Genomic DNA, 22,852 nt, shown 5'->3' on the forward strand with positions numbered 1-22,852 from the left:
GGAATGTTATTGAGGTACTGTTGAGATTAAGCTACTTTGCATGTATTCAAATAGTCCCTTGGCGTTAAGCAGAGGTGCAGTAAACTCATCACAGGCCTCCTGCTGTATCTGGCAGACTCGTGCATGTCTATAAGACCTCTTCAGTAGTCGAGCCCCCCTCCTGAGCACCACTGCTGATCATTGACCTTTTGTAAAGTTGTAGTCTACTTCTGCAAGATAAAACATGAAAAGGGTGTTTTTACCTTGCTTATCTGACATTTATTTTCGTGTCCGTGTTCATCCTTTCCCCCCCCCCCCCTTTGTAGAATCTGGACAATGTGATGGCACCAGAAGCCGTTGGACTCCTGACCGCTCTCCGTATCCTGTGCCATGTGGCTTGTCCCCCAGCTCCTGTTGAAGGTGAATTATGTCGTATCATTTTTATTTTTTACTGTTCAGAGGCTTTATTATCCGAATTGCAAATGCCACTCAGGGAGTTAATGTGCTCAAGTACAATTGTCATTTTTTTTTTTTTACATTTGTCAGTTTGGTTGTAACACACAGGTGATGATCTTAAGAGGTTTTTCTTGAGGGTTTTTTTTTTTTAAGTAATAAATTAGATGCTGTATTAAGTGGAAAAGGCATCAGAGGCTATCTTAACAATGGCTTGTTTAACAACCTAAAGTGTGCACAGCCACTTCTGGTTCAAAGGTGCGTGTGCGTGTGTGTGTCTTTGTGTGTGTGTCTGTGTGTTACGCCAAAACAAAGATTCTGCCGTTTCAGCAAAGCTTGTGTTGGCAGCCTGAACCATAAGGCCATCCAAGCTGACTTACAGTAGTCTTAAAGTTACTAATTCACAAGGTACTGCTACGGTTAGAGAAATCTAGTTTGGCATGGGTAATTACCATTATATTATTAATTAGGAGACGGGTAATGTCCCATATGGTGAAAGGTGCAAAAACCTCTTCTTACAGCACAGCTGTTACATTTTGCAAGCCAAGACTTCCGCAAGAAGAACTTGGACAACGTTTAGAAAATGGCCTTCTCTGTTAACTTCTCTGACTTATTGCAGGTCAGCAGAAAGATCTGAAGTGGAACCTGGCTGTCATTCAGCTCTTCTCTGCCGAAGGTCTGGACACCTTCATCCGTATCCTGCAAAAAATGAACAGCGTCCTCATCCAGCCGTGGAGACTCCACGTCAACCTGGGGACCACGCTGTCTAAAGCCATCACCGTCTCTGTGGCTCGCTGCACGCTCTCGTTGCTGAAGACCATGTTGACTGAGCTTTTGCGAGGTGGCTCCTTTGCATTTAAGGACATGCGAGTTCCATTGACGCTGGTCACCTTGCACATGCTTCTGTGTTCGATACCCCTCTCGGGCCACCTGGATGGGGATGAGCAGAGAATTCAAAGCGATATCATAGACATCTTACTGACCTTTACCCAAGGAGTCAACGAACAGCTTACCATCTCTGAGGAAACGCTAGCCAACAATACCTGGTCATTGATGCTCAAAGAGGTCCTCACCTCCATCTTAAAACTCCCTGAAGGCTTCTTCTCTGGGCTTATTATACTGTCAGAGTTGCTGCCTTTACCCCTTCCCATGCAGACTACACAGGTAACGCTCCCAATTTGAATGCTGTGAATACATGCAAGTTTTGTGGCACTCCCTGTACTGAGGTTTTAAAATTAAAACACAATGGCAGCAGTGGTTAAAATTAATTATGATGGCAGCAGAAGATTTAGCCCCCCTCCACACCCCACACCCCCTTTTTTTTATATGACTTTTCCCATTCTTGGCTTTATATTGGTTTACTGGAAAAGGTTTTCCTGGCAGCCATGTTTATTTCTTGAGAATAAAGAAATAAACCTCCAATTTATTCAATGCCACTAAGGACTGTGGGTGCCACAAACATGGTACAGGCCATTTAAGAAATGTACTTGGCACCACTGCTAGTTTCAGTCTGTCTGTGACATGAATGCAATGAAGTCCATCTTCATTGCTCTACGTGGCATAAGCCACCTGCGAACGTGACCGCTCTAATCTGAGCCAAGGAGTCACTAACAGAAATCTTCAAATGTTCTGGTCAAATATATCAGATTGGTTCGACATGATGCATTGCACACACATACTCTAGCATCAGCTGGCACCAGCATTGCCGACTATGGTATCTTAATAGCTTCACAAATCTGTCAGATGTAACTGATGCAAAACAACATAACTGCATTGATTGGAGAGGAAGACTTTTATACATCTTCTGCTATTTAATGCATGACATCATTTCTCCTTACTGCTCCTACAGCCCCCACCAAATTGCTCATTCATATGAGGAGCCCTAAGTAGACACAAGGCCTATATTTCTTTGTGCATGGGCAGTAAGGTGTTTTTGTGGAATAGCCCCACTTACTAAATATAACCCCAAGTTCTGTCATATATAGATGCTGAGACTCCACATCATATTTACTTCTAATGTAGTCGGCACCATATTGACTCCCTTAATTTCAATTTAACGAGACCGATGTGAGCGGCTCCTCTCTGCATAAGGTTGCATGTATAGCTGTTGGCTGCTATAGAAACGCCCTGCAAATCCATATCGTCAGTACCATAGTAATGTGCACGCAATGATAAAATTGGTTCCCTTGTTTGAATTATCTCTGGTATTTTCAGAAGATACTGCGGTATTGTTTAGCAAAAGACTTGGAGATCCTCAACTGAGTGATTTTGTATTTTTGTTCATAATGGAATTTAAGGCACATGAGTTTAGTTATATATGGCAATTAAATAGTTTGGTCATCTAATGCTAAAAGTATATTCAGTGCTGCTCGTGATAGAGTTCACAAGAACGATGAATACTGCCGGGGGGAAAAAAATGTATCTGTTATGACCTTGTACGAAAGACAAATTCCCGAGTCCTCTTGTTGTTTTACTTAGGCCATTGCATCTCAGGACATTGCCGTGGCTCTGAACACCAGGAAGCTGTGGAGCATACACCTGCATGTACAATCCAAACTTCTCCAGGACATTGTGAGGTCTTTCACTGGGACCTCCTGTCAGCCTCTGCAGCATATGATCAGACGCATCTGTGTACAGCTCTGTGACTTGGCCTCACCTACCGCACTCCTGATCATGCGTACTGTACTTGACCTCATTATGGAAGATCTGCAGAGGTATCTCGAATATAATGAAGTAGCCAAGTTATTACGGTTTTAATTTTTTCTTTTCGTACATGCAGAATTTAGTAGTCTGTTCTCTCACATTATTCTTTAGCTATAGTAAGTTGTGTATAACTCATTGCAAGTCATTATTCCTGCAGCCTTGAAATCATCATTTACTGCATTCTATTAGTTAGTCATAAGCTCCAAACTGACCGCCAATGAATGCCATTCAGTATTTGTAATTGTATTAGTTTTCTGGTGCTGGGCCTCATCTGAAATCAATTTAAACAGACCTTGAGTTATGAAGCTATGTTAAAAATGGATGCGAGGTTTCATTGTATTTCAAATCCAATCTACCTTTTAATGAATAAACAATAGTTTTCAATAGATTAAATTAAAATGAAGAGCTTTCAAATCGTACTATAGCAGCAGAGAGGGAAAGAAGCACATATAGTGTACTTAAAGAATCTGCAGGGTCGGAGATGGACCTTGGGTAGTCGCCACGTGGATGGTGAAAGGATGGAATATTTGCAAGAACTACATTTGGTAGGTGTTGGAATAGGGGAGGTGTGGCTGGCCACCATATTATTAAATTTTTTTGCGCCATTCATTATTATTGCTATTATCTTACAGGGCATATTTACCAAGTAGAGCAAAGCCTTATAGGCACCTAATTACCCATTCCATGGGTCCTAAGGTGCTTAAAGGCGTAGAGCTGCTTAACAAATATAAAACTCTATACAGTATGCTTTATATGAACCATTGTCATGTTTGTACAATACAAGGTATCGCAACGGACAACAAATCTACACTTCTCCAGAAGCAATGCAACGGCTAGAACTTTGATCTTCAATCATTTATTCTTAATGGATCTGCACCTTCTTACTCTGACTGTACTACTACCGTTTAATGCTTTGCCCAGCGTGCAACCCATACGAACCATCTCAGAATTCAGGAAACAGACCCTGTATACTAGGCTATTAGAAGATGTCCTTTATTCATTTTCTAAGGCATGGCTGTCTTGCATAGTTTTATTATTGTCCTTTTTGAACTGAGCTTAGAGGAATGTGTTGTTTCAGTGGTCCAGAAGATAAGGAGAAACAATACACTGGTCAGACTGCACGACTGCTTGCTCTTCTCGATTCACTGACTGCGCACAGAGCCTGTAAAGTTGCTATATTACACCTGATAAATGGAAGTAAAGGTGAAGAACGCTATGCAGAGATATTTCAAGACCTGCTGACTTTGATGCAATCTTCAGATGACAATGTCATTCACCAACAGTGTGCTGAATACGTCACATCCATTGTGCAGTACCTCTGTGACCAGGTACAGTACACTTTACTGTCCATGTTGTACATACGTCTATGTGTGAGACGTTGACGTTAAGGATCCTATCATTGTTTTAATGCCAAAGGGGCCAGCACCTCATTTCTGTCATGAGTTTCTGGTCCCCTCTGTACTGTTAAAGTTAACTTGCTGATAAAGAAAAACACCTGGTTCACCAGTTGTGCTCGAGCACCAAATCTTGCGTTTTTTTTTTTTATAACAAAGTGACTTGCTCAAGGTTACCAAGAGCTGACACGAGTATTTGAACCAGACTCCCCTGCTTCAAACTGAGTCATTGTTTTCAGCGTCGGTGCCTTTACTCACTGAGCCGCGCCTTCATCCCTAGTCTTCAACAGTCTGCATTTCCTTTCCCGTTTCCAATGGTGGTGTCCATATGTCTGAAAAAACAATGCAACAGCGTTTCCCAATTGAGCTACTAAGCAGGACCCGACTCACAATTCTTAGTGCAGTCTCTTCTATTTATTAGAGAGCAGTGAAGAATATGTTTCCGGTCCCATGTGGACCTTTTGATCATGATCAAAGGTCCATACGGTACCTGAAACGTTGTATTCTTCACTGCTCTATTAAATGTAAGAGACTGCACTAAGAACTCTGTGTAGCGTCCTGCTTGGTATCTCACTTGGGAAACTGCATTGTTTTTTCAGTCTGTGTTGGCCACACATTCAGAGGAGGTTTTTTTCCCCACCTAATTTGTTTTCCCCAACATATGTTGTTTTTTTATTTTTTGTATCCAGGTCTCTTCCACAGCAGCGGACCCGAAATAACCCAATACCAAATTTTCCATACGTTCAGGGGAAGCTTCATTTTCCCGCATATTCTTAAAATAAAGATTGGAAAAGTATTGAGAAGAAATGTAAACAATCTGTGTCCTCCATTAAAAAGATTAAAATGAGCATCACCTTTTTGCAGAACGTTATAAGAATTAATAGTAAAAGGAAAGTGGGTGTGAATGCTGTGTAAAGTGTAGTTGGCGTATTTCATTTGTTGCCAAAAATAGCTAAAACACAGAAGGATCCATTATTATTGTGGTAAAGATTTTAATGTATGCTGAATGATCCACTGTTACTATAGCTAAGACATACAGACCCAAACAACATAGCTAAAGGTACAGGCAGTCCTCGGTTATCCAACAGAATCCGTTCTGGAAGTAGCTTTGGATAGTGAAACAGTTGTAAAGTGAGTCCCATGTTAATCAGTGGCGGTGAGCGTTGGATAACTCGTTCAGGCGTCGGATAACGCATTCCGGCGTCGAAAAACAGCCCATAGGGTTGCATTATATAAGCGTTGGATATGCCATTCGTTGTAAAGTGCAACGTTGGATAGCGAGGACTACCTGTATTCAACTTATTCAATCTTATCTGATCATATTTGCCTTTTATTTTTCTCATTTGAATACAAACCATATATTACTAAAAGAATGTAGGTAAAAGGTGTTAACGAAAAGTTAAATATTCTTCGACATATTGCAATGAAAAGCGAAGATATTTTTTATTTTTAAAAAATGGAGCTTCTTGTTCAGCTTACCACCATCACCGACATAAAAGATATCATTGCATTGTAATTTTACTTGGCACCAGCTAATTTAAGCAGTGCTGTACAGAGAGATTATACAAGACATAATATAGGGACGGGTAATTGATTTCTGTCACAGGCTCTACGTGAGTTCCAAATGATTTGTTTTAATGTTGATGTTTTTCCTTTTTAGGACATTGCCCTAATCTTGCCGAATCCGGGAGAAGCGCCCATTTCTGAGTTAGAGCAGCTCTCCAACGCGTTGCCCAGCAAAGATCTTCTCACTTCCATCTGTGACGGCTTAATGGTGACCTTGGCCAACAATGAGAGCAGCTATACTTCTCTGCTCACCTGCATCAGAACTATGATGTTCCTCTCGGAGCACGATTATGGTTTCTACTACTTGAAGGGGTACAGAAGAAAGCCCTATCTTATTGTCTTAAACACTAAATACGCCTGTCTAACCTTTTAGCTGCTAGAGAAGGCCGCTAAAGCGCGGTTTTACAGTTTGTACCTGCCTCATCTTACAGTAAGGGTTTTTTAATCCTACAACTGTAATATTCATTGATCTGTAGTCTTTATAAGTTGATTTTTTCACTAAAGGGCAATATCTGTACTACTCATGGTGACATATGCACATTATCTTTCTTGCCGCACACAGTACAGATGACCCTTTGAGACATCTTTCCAACAAGAACTCAATCGAGCAGTGGGTCTCGGACCCCATTTACAGACTGGCTTTGCCATTTGATTGTGTGACAACCCAGTGCTTTTTGTCATTTACGCATGCACAGTCTAACATTATTTGCATTGAGTATATTCAGAGTTTACAGTGTAGAAAATCTCACTGCGCTTTTAAGTGCAAACTTTACTTCTTAATGCTATTTCTCTACAGCTGCTGTCAAAGATCTGATCTATTGCAAGGCCTCTTCTCAGGGCTGTCTCTCTTCTATCCCACCTGCCTCTGTGACTTCTTTGAGATTCTGTCTGCTGAGTAATGTTTTGCACAATGAACACATCATCCGCGTGCAATCATTTCACAGATAATTTCACAATTAAGTGCAAGCTGATTATTTTAGCAGAAAATCTCAATGCTCTAATATCCATTTCATGCATACCTAAAAATAATTGTTAGAAGTTAAATACACAAAGTCCAAAAATATCACTTTGGCTCAATGCCTGCTCTGTGCAGCACTTTGTTTAACATCTCCAATGTGAATGTGGCGTATTTATGTAGAGGCGTTGGGTTTGGGAGTAACATGAAGTTGTTATGCGTTGAGTAGAATGTAACGCTTACAATATATGTGCTGGAGCCCAAGGAAATCCTGCACTTGAGAACTGTCTGTACCTGCTCTGTTACCTAGAGCAAATATAATATTGCTCCATCTGCCAGAAGAGTGTTCACTTGAGTGTTCTTCACAATATGATCACGTAGTTACAGTGCTATTTCTACTTGACCAATTTATGGGACCACTCTTCCCTTTAACCTCAGCTCCCTGAGGAAAAACAACAGTGCTCTGGCCGTCCTATTGAAGCGCATCGTCTCTGCCTTTGGAAAAGACACTGGAGAATTGGCCTCTTCATTCCTGGACTTCATGAGACAGATTCTGAACTCTGACACAGAGGCAAGTAACCATCATAAATCGGGAACACGTCTTGGTCGTTTCAATATTGTAGGCTAGTTTTTGGTCAAGTAGTGTATTTTAATTTGGTGTATTTGGTAAGGACACTGCCTTTTTAACCCTTTCATTGTCGGACTATGCATTGCTGGCTCCTCTAGTATTGAGAGGGTTAAGTAGATTTACTTGACAGTTCTTGGAGTGAACAGAATGATCTTACCCATATTACATTTTTCATTTAGGTGTAACCATCTGTATGCTCTGTGTAACACATTTGCAATATGCGAGAAGCTTTACATTGCATGGATCTCTTGTGCTATACTACTACTTCCCATAGTGCAGGATCTGCAGTGCATTGCGCCCCTCTGGTCTCCAGGGGGCTCCAGAGGACACATTGAAACATTTTAAGGTTGAATGAACGCCCATTTTAATTAATTGGGGCATTGTATGTCCAACGTCTAAAGAAGAGACTTGTAAGGTCTGAAAAGACATCCAAATGACCGCTGTGTATTTTGGTCCTGGATAGCCCAGGTAATCCATGTTTGGAAGGTCTGCTGCAAATTTGTGCCCGCCCTAGAGTCGCCTTGTTCTAAAATATTGTGAAATCAAACAAGTGTTTTGTTATTATTACTTGAACAGTTTTATGTGGATGTTTAGTGCTGTAAATCACACTGCAATAATGATTTCTTGTTCTATAGTGCTACGGGCATATGCAGTGCTGTCTGTAGCACGTTAAGTCTCTGCCGCCAAGACTTTATTTTTTTTTTGCAGCGATAACATTTTGAGCTCCGTCACAAGGAGGTTGCACTGAGATTTGAACTGTCCATGCGAAAAGTGAACCGTGTTTTCAAATATACAAATATACCTGTACAATTACAAGCCCTCATTTTCTTCCCCATGTAGAAATTCTCACAAGGTGTCCGATTCATTCACACACAATTTTGTGTGTGCGTTGTATATAATATCAAAAAAATTCCTTCAATTAAACTTGAAATTAAAACAATTTGACTTAGTCTAATCGTCTCGTTTGCCATTTGCTGAATTTCAGGGCTGCGGGGAAGAGGGAGGAATGATGGAAGTAGACGTATCTCATCCTTTGAAGACGCTGGGACTTAGCGCTGCGGAGGTGAAACACCTACTTCTGAGCAAAGAGGAGACTGCGAAGAATCTGCTTCTAGATTTGGAGAAGCATGTTTTGGTAGGTTTGGGTATTCTCTGCAAAACCAGTCGCAAAATTGGACTGCCTCCCTTGTGTGCAACCCTTTATACTGGTCTTGTCTAGAGCAGGTGATTACACTGTAATTGGTCTGTATTTTATTTTGGTCTAAACCTTAGACTGACCATTAAATTTACCGGAATTTTTGATATTCACGTTTTCCAATGCATTTTAACCATCCAATCGGCATATTCATGCTCAGGCTTGACGATCACAGTGTTTTAGTTATGTACGAGTGTGAATGTTGTCCGTGTTCTGATTTGCAGAAGCAGTTAAAAGAAGATGAAAGCCTGGAGTCTTTATTGGACAATGTGGCGAGTTTCAGGCAGATACTGGAATCTGCCAAGGATCCTTTGCCTCTGAGTGACCTGGATGTGGAACCCATTCTGTCTGTGACGGAGTCTCTGCAGAATCTGTTCAACAACAGGTAATCCACAGAACACGCGGTATCAGCCACATCTATATGCTTTGCTACTGATTACTGACACAGCCCAAGTGTTTGCAGGCCCTTAAGATTTATTGTCCATTACGTCACACATTTGCAATTTTTTTGGGGGGGGGGAATTGTATAAAATATTCTCTGCTTAACATAAGCATATAATGCTGTTGCTGTATTTAAATATACTTTACATCCTGTTACTGTATCACTACTAAACAGCAACAGGGTTTTTATGGTTCGATTCTAAATATTTCTAGGAGTAAATAGTTTTTTTTCCCCAATCTCCCCAATCTCTTGAAGATATTAAACTTGAGCTAAATTTGCAGAGACTACACAAGGATTGAAATTCACAATATATGATACGGCAAGCTTGCAAGTACACTGCATAGCAGTCTGTGCTTGTGTTTACATTTACGTTTCCTCTGCATGCAGGGATAGTTTTTTTTTATTTTTTAGCTAAAATATATATTTTATAAAGAACGTGAGTTGTTAAATACTCCTTCCTGGTTTGTTGGCAAGCACATGAAATTCAGCACATTCATCTTCCTATCTTAAAAGCAATAAGATAATCACATACGCACCTTTGATTAATTAAAAAAAATAGTTTTCTGCCATCATGGATATTGTCAAAAGTAAAAAGAAACGTGTGTGTGTGTTGTGTACTTAATACACACATTGGGAAAGAACTGTGCAGAATGGCCGGTTTCATAGCGATCCTGCAAGCCTTACAGTCAGGAAATCCTGGGAACAAAGAACTGTCACTTCAGTGGTATTGGCAAAAAATGTTTGTCGTATAAAGGTTTTGACACTAATAAAACATTTTTTCCAGGACCACTGGAGTGCCATCTTCTTTCTTCCCCAGGATTTGCTGTACCCCAACTCGTGGGGCTCAGTGAGCACCCATGGCAGATCTGCAGTGTAATAGTGAGTGCACCCACCCTCCTCCTTACAGTCAGACTGACATTTTGTAATGTGTTGCAAGCCCCTCCATGACAGCGGGAGTTAAGCAATGTAGAAATAAATCGATTGGACTCACGACCTGAATAATTTTCTGCGTTTTAGGACTGTGTACGTATTGGCCGATGTAATGGACGAGCAGCTGAAGGCTTTGTCATTTTCACCGTTCCAGGCTGAAGACACAGATGCAGACCTAGACCTGGTAGAAACAGTCTTTATCACTTTCCTATTGCAGAGCCACAATGCATTGAATGTTGCATTTACGCTGACTATTTTGAAACCACGTGCTACTGTGGGAATTGTTTATTCCTGTGTTTATTATATATGTGGTAATTGTGGTGTTTTCTGAGAACCTATGATGCTTTGAAGTGGGGATTGTTACCTTAGCCAGTTGCTAATGTCGGCAGCTAATCCAGCACTAGTAGTGCTCTACAAATACATGTTACTCTGTCTGATGATACATCAGTGTAGCATTAAACTGAATATTTAAACCTCCTTTAGAAAACAATTGTTAGGAGTATGTTGCTCTCTGACATTCGTCATGTCCCACCATGTGCTTTCTGCTGTTGTAATGTACATATATTTACACACACACACATTCCCAGTTAGCTCAAACTCCTACACCCACCACATAATGAATATATATTTATGCCAAAATGAGTGCTACTAGGCGTGGCAAATGTATACAACAAAAGACAGGGGTGCCCAATGCTACATCAAATTGACAAAACATATGTTTTGCACTGTAATAGTATACAGTGACAAAATTGACAAAACATATATGTTTCAAATTTGATGTAGCATTGGGCACCCCTGTCTTTTGTTGTGTATATATATTTCCAACTACAGATTTTCTCACGTCACAAATAGCATCATCTCTCTAATATGTCTGAGCATCAGTGGCCTTTGTTTTAGTTTTGGGTCATTTGGCCATGCTTTTTCTCATTTATGTTGTCCGTTTTTCACATTGCAGCATGATACTCCAGGCTAAAGCTAGGAGCACAAATACAGTATTTAAACAACATATACATACTGATCAATATTTACATTGCTGCATTTTATTTGGCTTTCCATTCTGTGTGTTTTTAAAGGAGCAGAATATATTATATGCACATTAAATATCCCTACTGATTAATTAAACCTGATAAATGCGCACTGACCTTTGCAATTAAAATAGATATTTGAATCCTTGATCCCTACAATGTGTAGTATAACATTTCTAAATGTGTAGTTAAAAAAAAAGCATAAATCGCAAGCACATTAGTGTCTGTGTGTCTTTGTGTCTGTGTGTCTGTGTGTGTCTGTGTGTGTCTGGTCAGGACACACAATAAGAATTCAAAGACACTATGTGTGGGTAATATATATACTATAGGAGTCAGGGCACATTAATAACAGTAATAATACAACATTATTGGAGAGGGTGCTTCTGCTAATGTACTAAACTGTACTATGTAGAAAGGTTAAAAAAAAAAATGGCACAATAAATGTCGTTACTAGCGCCACGTCTCGACTTCCCAATGGGGCCTTTTTCAAGAGCAACTACAGACCACAGAGTAAGACCTTAAATACATTACTAGCCACACCCAACCATAGAAAAAATATGCAAGTGAGGGATGTGGTGAACATGACATCAGTATGTTCACCCATCTCAAACCTTGGATAACAATTCAAATAAAAACACCTTCATATCAATGAATAACGCATAGAAAACATGAGTTTACCGCTCGGCTTTGGTTGGTCTGTTTTCTCTGCGTAATTCATCCATGCCAAGCTGTTGTTATTTGAATTGTTATCTTGTAAGGTCTGAGTAAAGTATAGCAAGGTAAGTATCTCCAGCACTCACAGAAAATATAAAAAATACATATAGAAATACAAAATACGTTTTTAACATGTACTTCTTATCCTTGGCTGATTTCCCATTAGGCCCGATGGACCCGGGCCTGGGGCGGCAAAAATGTCCGCCCCTATATACAGATACCCGCTCTCGGGCCTTATGGAAAGGACTTGCATGTGGCGGCCAATGCCTTGCTGCCGCCCTCCTTCCGAATCGCAGCATCAAACAACGCCACGGACGTCACACCACGTCGAATTAACATGGCAACACGATGCCGTGCGGCATCACGGTGACATCCGCGGCGTCATTTGACGCTGCGATTCAGAAGGAGGGTGGCAGCAAGGTTTGAGTACGCCACAGGCTTGTGCCTTGGGGTGGCAGATCTTGAAATCCACCATTGCAAAAATAAAGAAGCAAAGAAAAGGAATACCCAACACGGGCAACATCACATACCAAAGAGTCCATTTAGTCGATGGTATAAAGAGCTCTCCAAGTCTTGAATACTTCCACGCAGTGAGTTTACACTACATTGGCAGTTCCATATCACCTGGGTGTCGAGTCTCAGTGCCACACGCGTTTCGATATGTGCATAGCCCTTTGTCAAGCCTTCTCTTCTAAATGGACACTCTGGTTTGTGATGTTACCTGTATTGATATTTACTTTTTTTTGTGTGTTTTTGCCATTTGTAATGTTTTTTTGTTTTCTGTTTAAATAAGTATACCTCAACTTATTTTGCAATTCTATGTGGCTTTTGAGTATTTTCTTTGAGTGCTGAAGATACTTACCTTTTATCTATTTACATATAGGCTTAGGGGGAAGTCTTCTCTCCGTGCACCAGTTACATACAAAAATACGTCTCTCTACAAGTTTCTTTGGCCATTTTGGGTGCTGTGTTGGCCACGTTTCTCTACCTTCTATTAAATAAAGGATGTGGAAGGCTAAATGAGGGAGGGATGGGGAAGAAAGAGAAAAAACACCAACACACACACGCTCGTGTGCCAAAACTAGCAATAAAACTTCACAATTGCAAATAGTGTCTCTCCCTCCCCCATACATACATACTAAATAACAGGCATTATTTTTTCCCCCACACTTCTCTGTCTACATGGTTCAGATGTGACGTCAATTTCTTTCCATTTGTTTTGTAGGTGAAAGTGGATTTAATTGAACACTCTGGAAAATGCTGCAGTGACTTTGACTTAAAATCAGAGCTAGAAAGATCCTTTTTGTTGGAGCCTTCGTCACCTGGTCGGACAAAGATCACAAAAGGTTTCAAACTGGGGAAACACAAACATGAGACGTTCATTACAAGGTGCGTTCTGTCGCCTGCCCGTAATATCATAGCGCTTAGAAATGAAGACTCCTGGTTTTACACTGGTGACGAGCATCTCCATGTCTACACTCAGTGCACAACTACAGACTGGATTATAAGAAAGTACCTGCAAAGCTGAAGGTTGAATTCAGGTCCTTGTTAATAAGTACATTGCATAAAAAAAACAAGAAGCATTTGACTCGCCTAGTCTGCCTTTAATTTGCTACTTGCTGTGGAACATACTCTGTTTAATGTGGATCTTTTTATGTATGTATTTCTTTATTTATATAGCGGCTTCCAGGTAAATAGCGCTTCACAGCAGTAATACACATGACAATAATGTAACACATAATGGGAATAAGCGTATCGGACATGAAAGTAACAATAGGAAAGGGAATCCCCGCAGAGCTTACAATCTAAGTGGTAAGTAGGGAGAACTTGCAGGGACAGTAGGAGGGTTTTCAGGTAAGTGTGTCTGCAAAGGGTCAAGCTCAGTGCATCTGAGATGTATAGTATCAGCCAGTGGAGCTACCCATATGCTTTGTTAAAGTGCCAGTGGGATATTGAGGGGAGGGACATTCCAGAGGTGTGGAACAGTAAGTGAGAGAGGTTTTAGGCGGGAGAGGTGCTTTTGATGCAAGAGGGGATGGACCCAAAACATCCTCGAGCAGAACGCAAGAGTCGGGATGGTGTACAGTGAGAAATTAGGACTGAGATGTAAGGAGGAGCAGAAGAGTGTATTGCCTTAAAAATGAGGAGGAGAATTTTGTAAGTGATACGGATTTAAATAGGAAGCCAGGAGAAGGATTTCACTAGGAGAGACGCTGAAACAGATTTAGGAGATTTTATGCATGCATTATGGGTGTCATTTAAAAAAACAATACATATAATTATTTCCCTGTTACAGTGGGAAGTCTGAATACATTGAGCCAGCAAAAAGAGCCCATTTTGTCCCTATTCCAAGAGGAAGGGGCAGGGGTGGCTTTGGACAGGGCATGCGTCCACACGACCTGTTCCGTCAGAGGAAGCAGAACACAAGCCGGCCGCCCTCCATGCACGTGGACGATTTTGTGGCTGCGGAACGTAAAGAGGTGGTACCTCCAATTGGAATTCATCCTCCCAAGAGGCCGCCAAAGGTGTCCCAGAAGATTTCAACCCGCGGCGGATTCCTTGGCAACAGAGGCGGCAGAGGAGCGTTCCACAGCCAGAGCAGATTCTTCACTCCACCTGCCCCAAAAGGTCAGTCTCTCTGCAGATACCATACTAGGGGGAAACTCCTGAGAAGAACTTCATGAAATAGCAGACGAGAGCCATCAAATTGGATAGGTCTCGAAAGAAAAAACTACAAATTAGGATTATTCTCTTAAGAAAACGTTTGAATACATCTCTCTACTGTATATCCATCCATGATCAATATTAAGATATTGCAGTGGGTCACTTGACCCGACGGTGGTTATAAAAACCCTGGAAACCGCGAAAATGTAGAATTTATTCCAGTTTGGATCAGTAATGCCAGAAACAAACAATATGTACTGTATGGTGTTGAGCCCTTATACTGCCCTTATGATGTATACAGTATGACCTGAGGGCCAGCACACCAGGACCCTTTATGAGGTACTTGGTACGTCATGCTATTGATGCTAGTTTTCATGGGAGGGGGGGAGATGATCACTGCACCTGATCTGAATGGAAGCCCCCTGCACTTCCATTCACATCGCTGGGGGCTGGTTGTGACCTTGTGATTGCTACCCCCATGCTCATGGTTGTGATCCTAAAAGACCGGCGGTACTCGGGTGCCATCCGGCAGTGGAACAGTGGAGAAATTGTATATCCTTTTAGAAAGGAACAGTATACATGGATATGACACACAGCATTGGAGCATGACCCTGGATCAGCTTCTGATATGTGAATAGTATGTTCCGTGGTTTAGTTGGTTTGGAGACTTATTTTTCTTTCCTGGGGACTGAACGTCTAGGGCTCATTTACATAAGTATTCTTTGTACCTCTTGTGGTATCAGAAAAATGGACATTGATGGGGAACTCTAGCATTACCACAGCAGTTTTCAAACCTCTGCAAATTAACCATGTTTCTGGAATGGCCAACGCACCTGCAGACAGATGAATGCAGGTAGAATAGGCGGGAAGTGCATTGCATCTTACTGTTGTGGGTTACCATTCCTGTTACTTGTGACAGGTGACAAGCTTGTACAACCATCCGGGCTGTTATCAGTGCACGCTCCAAACATGACTTTTAGGAAAAGGTGGGGTGAATGTAAAAAAGATCTGGAATCGCAAGCTCAAGTTGCAAAAACCAGTTAATCAAAGTATAAAACCGTATTTTCAATCCTAAATGTTTCTATTGTTTGGTGTTTAGTAAATTACAGTCGTCGGGAAGGCGCTCGGGTTCTGAGCTGGAGCGCTCAGGCGAGCCCGCGAGGGGCCTACGTGGAAAGCAGAGGAGGTCAAAGCAACTTCGACAGAGGCCCCTTACCCCCTCTGAGGCAGAACAATGCAGGTACGTGCACCTGCCCCTTCTGTATTATTACTGATGACTATAATGGAGATTTGAAAACTTGGTCCTATCTCGCTCCCCTTTTACACCAGGGAGGGGGGGGAGGAAAGGGAGAAGTGCTTACATGTGAGTGGGGTCAGAAAGTGTCTTGTATTGATAAGTAAAAATAAAATAATCCTACAAGATTCTCAGTAGAAGGGGGGAGCTGGTTAGAGACAAAGCCATACGCTTAATTACTGCTCCATCTCAAACTGGAAACCAAGTGCACTACTATATACCTGGTCACTATGCAAAGCTGGCTGAGGATTCTCGTACACCTGCAATAGAGACTAGACAACCAAGGGTGGAAATCTCAGTACGTCTGCTAAAATGTGCGTTGCCCTCTCCCAGCTTAGAGCTGAGCTAAAGCCTGTACAGAAACTGATATTACGGTCATGTTGCTCCATATACAACAATAATACACATTTGTCTCCTACATCTAATTACTGGTCTCATGCGTATTGGGTGGGGGTGAAAAGGGACACAAGAAGAGGAAGCCATTACAGATAATGTACTTACTATTTATAAAGGAGCTTCCATTTGCAAATTGCTGTACAGTTACTTTGAAGGGATTTATGCAGCCACCTCCAGTTGCACAGCAGACTGCATTGCGACTCCCTAAGTGGTAGTGTTGGAATGTGGCTTGAAATGACCCATGGCCACCTTTTATACTACTAACTTTTATAACAATTTTATAACAATCATTTTTTAATATCGTCTTTAGTGCCGCTGGGGCAATCAAAGCACACAATAAATTGCAGACTGACACCGGTGTTGGCTAATTTCCTTTTGCAGCATGTGTATTTGTAATTCATTTTGACACATCTCTGCACTGGATAATGTATCAAACTGCATCTCCCATACCATTTCTGGTCTGTCTCCAGGACATCGGGTAGTAAATAAAAAAAAGCACGATGCCCAACACGTATCACACAAGTGTCTTATTGAACATGTTTCTTTCTGGCTGTCATCAGGATACCGTCCAAATCCACGTGATCGTGCCGCCAGGGGTCGTGGCGGCATCGGACCATCCTGGGCAAATGCCACCAGCAGTGGAAACAACTCGCGTGGCAAGTTTCTTGGCGGCAACGGCGGCAGAGGTCGCCACGTGCGTTCTTTCACTCGATAGGAGGAGCGCTGCTGAACATCCATCTTGTATATGTGAATATCTCATGAGACCATTAGAAATCAGAGTGTACACGGCACTGAAGGACCAATAAAGGACGTGCTAACACTCGTGGCATCAACCAGGATTATTTACATTTGAAGAAAGTAGTTGTCTTTTGATACACCTCAACGTCAACGTGTAAAACATTTTATTTGTACAGTCTAGTCATTTTTTCTGTTTTTATTTGTTATATATATTTTTTTTGTTTGCAGCCTTTTTTTTTTTTTTTTTTCCAAATAAAATAAAAAGGATGAAACAACCTCAGTTAGTGCCCCAAAAATGCTTCTATTGTCTCCCACAGCAAAGAATGATTGGGTTGGGTAATGTGATCCAGTGCTGCATATCGTTTTATTCAGCAGGTTTGATCTGAATGAAAAACATAATTTGCATTGTTCGTAGAGAAGGGGGCAGTTTGGTTACATTGGTGTGGTGGGGGTGCAGTGCTGTGCCAAAAACTGGAAGGGATGAACGAGAAGATGAAAAAGTGATTAACGTAACTAGATCTTAAGAGGACCATTTACTGCTCCATTTCATGGGATGCTGAACTTATTTCTCTTCTAATTTATATTTATTTCTTAGGTTTATGCGCAAAATGACAAATGTCTGCAGATCATACGGTATTTTTAGTTGACTATAGGGAGACGACTACAAAATATAACCCATAACATTAGATTTTTTTTTTTTAAACCCTTCATAAAACAAAATGATTGTGCTGCTGCGGAATCGCAGATGTCCAGAGGGATAAAAAATAATAATCGCAAATCAGATCAGCTGCCTCCCTGACCTTATATGGAGAAAAACGGACACCCCAATAATTTTGTTTTAGAATAATTTTGTATGGAGTGTACATAAATATTTTTAAATATCCTTAGGCTAAATTTTCTATAAAAAAAAAAAAGTTGCAGCATGCCTTTTAAGTGTGGCTGTCCATACTGACGCTAGATAAAGTCCTTTCAGAATTCTGGACCACCGCATGATTTGGGTCAGAAGACTTGAACTCCTCACTGCTTCACATCGGTTCCCAAGGCCTCTCTCACTTACAAGCTTCACGCAGGTATTCTAAAGTCACATGGCTTTTAGGGGGAAAAAGATGACCTGTTATACTCCACAGCCTTGGAAACATATTGTACTGGTTTTAATAAATATTGTTTTCTACACCACAAAGATCCTCTTTCGTGAATTAAGATTACCCTCAATCTGCTGCCAGTGCTGTGCCCGACATGTCCTGGTCCCGCACCCCACTGACTTGTAATGAATCACTTCCATTAAGGGCCATATATATACAAAGCAGTGCAACTCTGTAAGACCTCTTCCACCTTGGCGCTCTGCTGCCCATTTAAGTGAATGGGGTGTAAGGTGTGTCTTCCGGCACTGAAACTGTCCTACGTGGACCTGCTTACCAAGTATGGCCCATAATGCAATTGGAGTGGACAGTGCGTGTCAGAAGCCAGAGCTTTATCAAATATTTTTGATGTGTCTGACTAGGAGAAGCTTTAAGACTGATGGAAAGTTACCCACCCTACTCAATACATGTGTGTTTTAATATAGCAGCATGTTCATTTTCACTGACGGTAAACCCATTTCACCAAAACGAGCAATGCACCTTTAAATAGAAATTCAAAGTAGGAATCGCAGTACCGTTATCTTTTTACTACTTCAAGTCAACATGTTTGTTTCCTTTTTATCTTAAGAATTTGATGGTCCGTTCTGCAAATAAAATGAATGTGAATTTTTACCTTGTGCCGTGGTTTTGTGTGAATGGAGGTGTTGCATCCTGTGAAGACATGGAAGTTGATTAATCCCATTAAGTGCTGTTATCTCTGTTATCTTGCAATTGTGTTTTTTTTTGTGTGGGGTGGGATGGGATAAGAGTATTGAATCCCTGTCCCTTCTGGTACTAAGCGATGCTGTGCTACAAAATATGTTTTATTGTATATTTTCACTCATGGGAATCATTTAATGATGGCTTAAATGTTCTCCTATCTATTAGCAAAGTTGATAGAAGAGTTTATGTTGAACTGAGCTGGAAGGAAGTGTTGCTTCAGCACTTGGGCAGTGTGGTCAAGTAAACTAATGTTCATCTTTTTATATGGGCAGTTCAATCTACTATCAAAGTGAGCTGATGGCGTATTTCATAGGTTAAATAAAATGAGACAAAGCTAGGTATTTTTAGATTACTTTCAAAAAGTGTAACGTTTCCATGGTATGCAAATGCTATGAAGGGTTTTGCTACTCGTTTTACCTAGTCTTTCATGACCAGATAGTTTGTTGGTCTTGGAACAATTTACCTATAGATTCTATGAATGGAGTATCACAATTTGCACGGGTTGACCTAGAAATATATTTACTGACTTATTCTGCTTGTGTTGCTGGTCTTTCTATGGATGGGTGAAAATAATGTACTGTTGATCAAAATGTGGCATAAGAAACAGTGTTTTGTTTTTTTAAAGCAAATGTGTTATACTAAACATTTATTTCGTACGGCACTTGAACATTAAGGTGTGTGCACCTGCTACTTCCCTCAATTCTGTTCTTTACTGAGGCCTCATGTAAATGTTAGGCTGCACTTATAGTTCTGGCGACGGTGACGTCACGCTGCGGTCGCTGGAAAAATTGACTTGACTTCCAGCGATCGCGACCAAATCCGTCGCTTCTAAAAGCGCACGCGACAGTGGCAATCTATTTGTTTTGCCACGTGTCGGCGTCGGCACTATATCCACTACAAACGCCTCCCTCCTGGCCCACATCCAATGGAATCATACACCTTGGACTACTCAAAAGCCTTGCATTATCTACTGAATGTTGGTGGAGAGCTATAAAAACCAGCACACCAACCACTGCTCACTCTAATGGCAAACATTGCAACCTGCAAACCTTTACTCACATTTCTATTTATACTGTTACTCTCCTTAGCAGGGGATATTGATTTTCAACTCTGTCCCATGCCCCTGATAATGCCCCTTTCAAATTCCAAAAAGGTGATCTGTTGCCCATATAAATATTCAAAGCCTGCTGACCAAACTGGATGAATGAAGGGCATGGTGCCTTTTGCATAAGCCTAAAGCTAATCATTCTCACCAAAACATTTAGGCATTGGCTATCTCCATTTGGGGATACTCCATTTTTAGGAAGGATAAGTCAGAGAGGAGGAGAGGTGTTATTTTATACTGAAGACTCCTTACAATTTACACTGCTAAATTGCCCCCTCCCCCAGCCCATCCCCTCTTTAAATCGGTGTTTCCCAACCTTTTTTGTTTGGAGGAACCCTTGAAGTATTTTGAAAAATCTCGGGAACCCCTATCTAGCTAACACATATTGGGTTGTCACCTAACGAGCTCCCTCCGTTTCCCACCCTCTACCAATGTATTTCTCTCTCCTCCGTCTCTTTCCCCCCCTCCCGCCTCGCATGTATTTATCTCCCCTGCGTCTCACTCTTAGTCCCTCTTTTCCACACTCGCTCCTCTCACTCGCACCTACCTTCCGTCAATTACCCCACTCACTCAATCCCACCCACAAAATACATACCAAAAAACACCACCCCCCTAAATACATGTAACCCCATCCCGCAATACATAATAAAAATACCCACCCCCGCCAATACATATTAAAAAGACCCCCAACTGCCTCAATACATTTTTAAAAGATCCCCACACCACTGCTCAGGTAAAATCATCTTCATATCTTCCCCCAGCACCCCTCATCATCATCCTCCTATCTTCCAGCACCCCATATCATATATCTCCCTAGCACCCTTCATCATCCCCCTCATATACTCACCCCCCTGCATCTCACATCCCCCCTCCATTTCACATCTCCCCCTCCCCCCTCCCGAGGACAGCATGTGCTCGTTAGCAACAGGAACCAGAATTGCTGCACTACTAGAGAGCAGCTGTGAGCGGGCTCGAGGGGGAGAGCCGGGGTGGCTGTCGCAGGCCACACATTGCGGACGGCTAGGCGGAACCCCTGGGACTATTCCACGGAGCCCCTAGGGTTCCTGGTTGTGAATCACTGCTTTAAATCCTAGTTGGTAAACTGTGCCTCCCGTTTTCTAAGCTCATTTTCATTGCTGGCATCTACCACCCCCCTAAAGCCCCACTACTATCACTGACTGATATCACTAATTTTTTTTGGAACAATTTCCTCTTAATGGGAAGAGTGAGTTCTTGGGGATGTCAACCTCAATTGGCTTGACCCTAAAAACAACAAAATCTGGACACCATTCAAGTTACTAAATGTAACCCAACTAATTTCCTAACCCATACGGACAAACCTAAAATCTTGCAAATTATTCCTTGCAATATTGGATTCTTGTCCCAATAGAATCCAATCCCCTGGTATCCTACCTGACATATCCAGTGATCATGCAATAGTGCACTCTGTAAGGAAAATAAAACCACCCAAATCAAGCCTTAAAAGTACTACTCAAGAACATTTAGAAACTTTAAATCACAACAGTTTCGGGTTGATCTTACCAACTGCCCTTGGTACAGAATCAATTTGATACCTGACCCTGATTCTGTGCATGATTCTTTCCAAAAAAAGTTCTTAACATTCTGACATCCTTGCTCCACTACGCAGAATAAGCCTGTGGGGGCACACACCTTTTGTGGGTTACAACCGACCTTATTGTGCTTTACCATTTTAAGGCTGCCTTGTGGAAACGATACAAAGTAACTGACACTACCAAGGATCTTAACTACAGATACCTGCGGAATACATGCACTAGACTACAAAAGCCCAATATTACTCTGACAATCTTTATCAAAATACATAAAATCCTAACTTCTGAAGGTCATCAACAATTTATTCCAGCCTTCTAGCCATCAACAACCATCTAATATCAAAAAGGATGATATTACTCTGACAAATCACACTGACAGGGCAAATGCATTCAATGATTACTTTGTGGGGTGTGCTACTTCCCTACAATTTAAGTGCAACCCTAACTACAATCATGAAGCTCAACCCGAGTACCCCTATAGCTCCACCCTCGCCTAACAGTGCTGACCGGTTTCAATTTGTCCCCCAGTATCTAGGAGATTACACTGGGGCTCCTAACAATAAAACTAAGCAACCAAAGTGGACCTGACCTAGTGCAATCAAAGTTCCTACGACTCAGTAACCCAGTCACTGCCGTACCGCTGGTTTTTCTTTGGCCAGCTTTTAATTGCACTACTCACAAAAGCATATGCTTTATTTAACCCCATCAGGGCTTTCTCACATTTTCCACCAATCCATGGGACAATAATGACATATATTCAGTGGAGGTAACTGCAAATTTGGTTATGCCTTGACGTGGCTGCAGGCTTATAATGCTTTAGCCAAAGGGTTTATCTAAATAACTCTTATTCATGAGATCACTATTTTATTTTAGCCTTATTGGTAGGAGCGCAGGAATCTGTTTTTGTTTTTCTATATGTAAGGCCTATCTTTTTACCAGCAGCAAACTTCTATAGGGAGGAGCGCGGTAATATGTACAGTCTCCAACTACAGACCAATGTCTCTTCTCCCAATACTACCCATAGTCATGGAAAAATGTGTCCACTTCCAATTAAGTGATTACTAAGACAAGTTTCCTTAGCCAACTCCAATCTGGCTTCTGCCCAAATCACTTCAAGGGTACTACCCTCTTAAAAGTTTGCAATGAGATCCAGTGTGGAATGGAACTGGGACAGCCAACTGGTGCAATATTCCTATATTTTGCAAAGGCTTTTGATCATGTTATCTTGTTAAACAAGCTTCTGGAATAGGGGAACGCAC

General features: G+C 41.4%; 1 protein-coding gene across 1 annotated transcript in view; it reads left to right on the forward strand.

Moving 5' to 3' along the window:
- The window catches only part of VIRMA (vir like m6A methyltransferase associated), a 39,025-nt gene extending 20,198 nt beyond the window's left edge, over positions 1-18,827 (forward strand). The window contains exons 12-24 of the mRNA XM_075582709.1: positions 306-399; positions 1,052-1,596; positions 2,911-3,146; positions 4,214-4,463; positions 6,190-6,407; positions 7,489-7,621; positions 8,664-8,813; positions 9,098-9,258; positions 10,333-10,429; positions 13,210-13,373; positions 14,281-14,612; positions 15,748-15,888; positions 16,899-18,827. Of these exons, the coding sequence (XP_075438824.1) occupies positions 306-399; positions 1,052-1,596; positions 2,911-3,146; positions 4,214-4,463; positions 6,190-6,407; positions 7,489-7,621; positions 8,664-8,813; positions 9,098-9,258; positions 10,333-10,429; positions 13,210-13,373; positions 14,281-14,612; positions 15,748-15,888; positions 16,899-17,053 (2,676 nt within the window). The 3' untranslated portion in view covers positions 17,054-18,827. The remainder of the gene's footprint in view (positions 1-305; positions 400-1,051; positions 1,597-2,910; positions 3,147-4,213; positions 4,464-6,189; positions 6,408-7,488; positions 7,622-8,663; positions 8,814-9,097; positions 9,259-10,332; positions 10,430-13,209; positions 13,374-14,280; positions 14,613-15,747; positions 15,889-16,898) is intronic.
- Positions 18,828-22,852: the final 4,025 nt, after the last annotated feature.

Source organism: Ascaphus truei, chromosome 2 (assembly GCF_040206685.1).
Source record: "Ascaphus truei isolate aAscTru1 chromosome 2, aAscTru1.hap1, whole genome shotgun sequence".
NCBI lineage: Eukaryota > Metazoa > Chordata > Amphibia > Anura > Ascaphidae > Ascaphus > Ascaphus truei.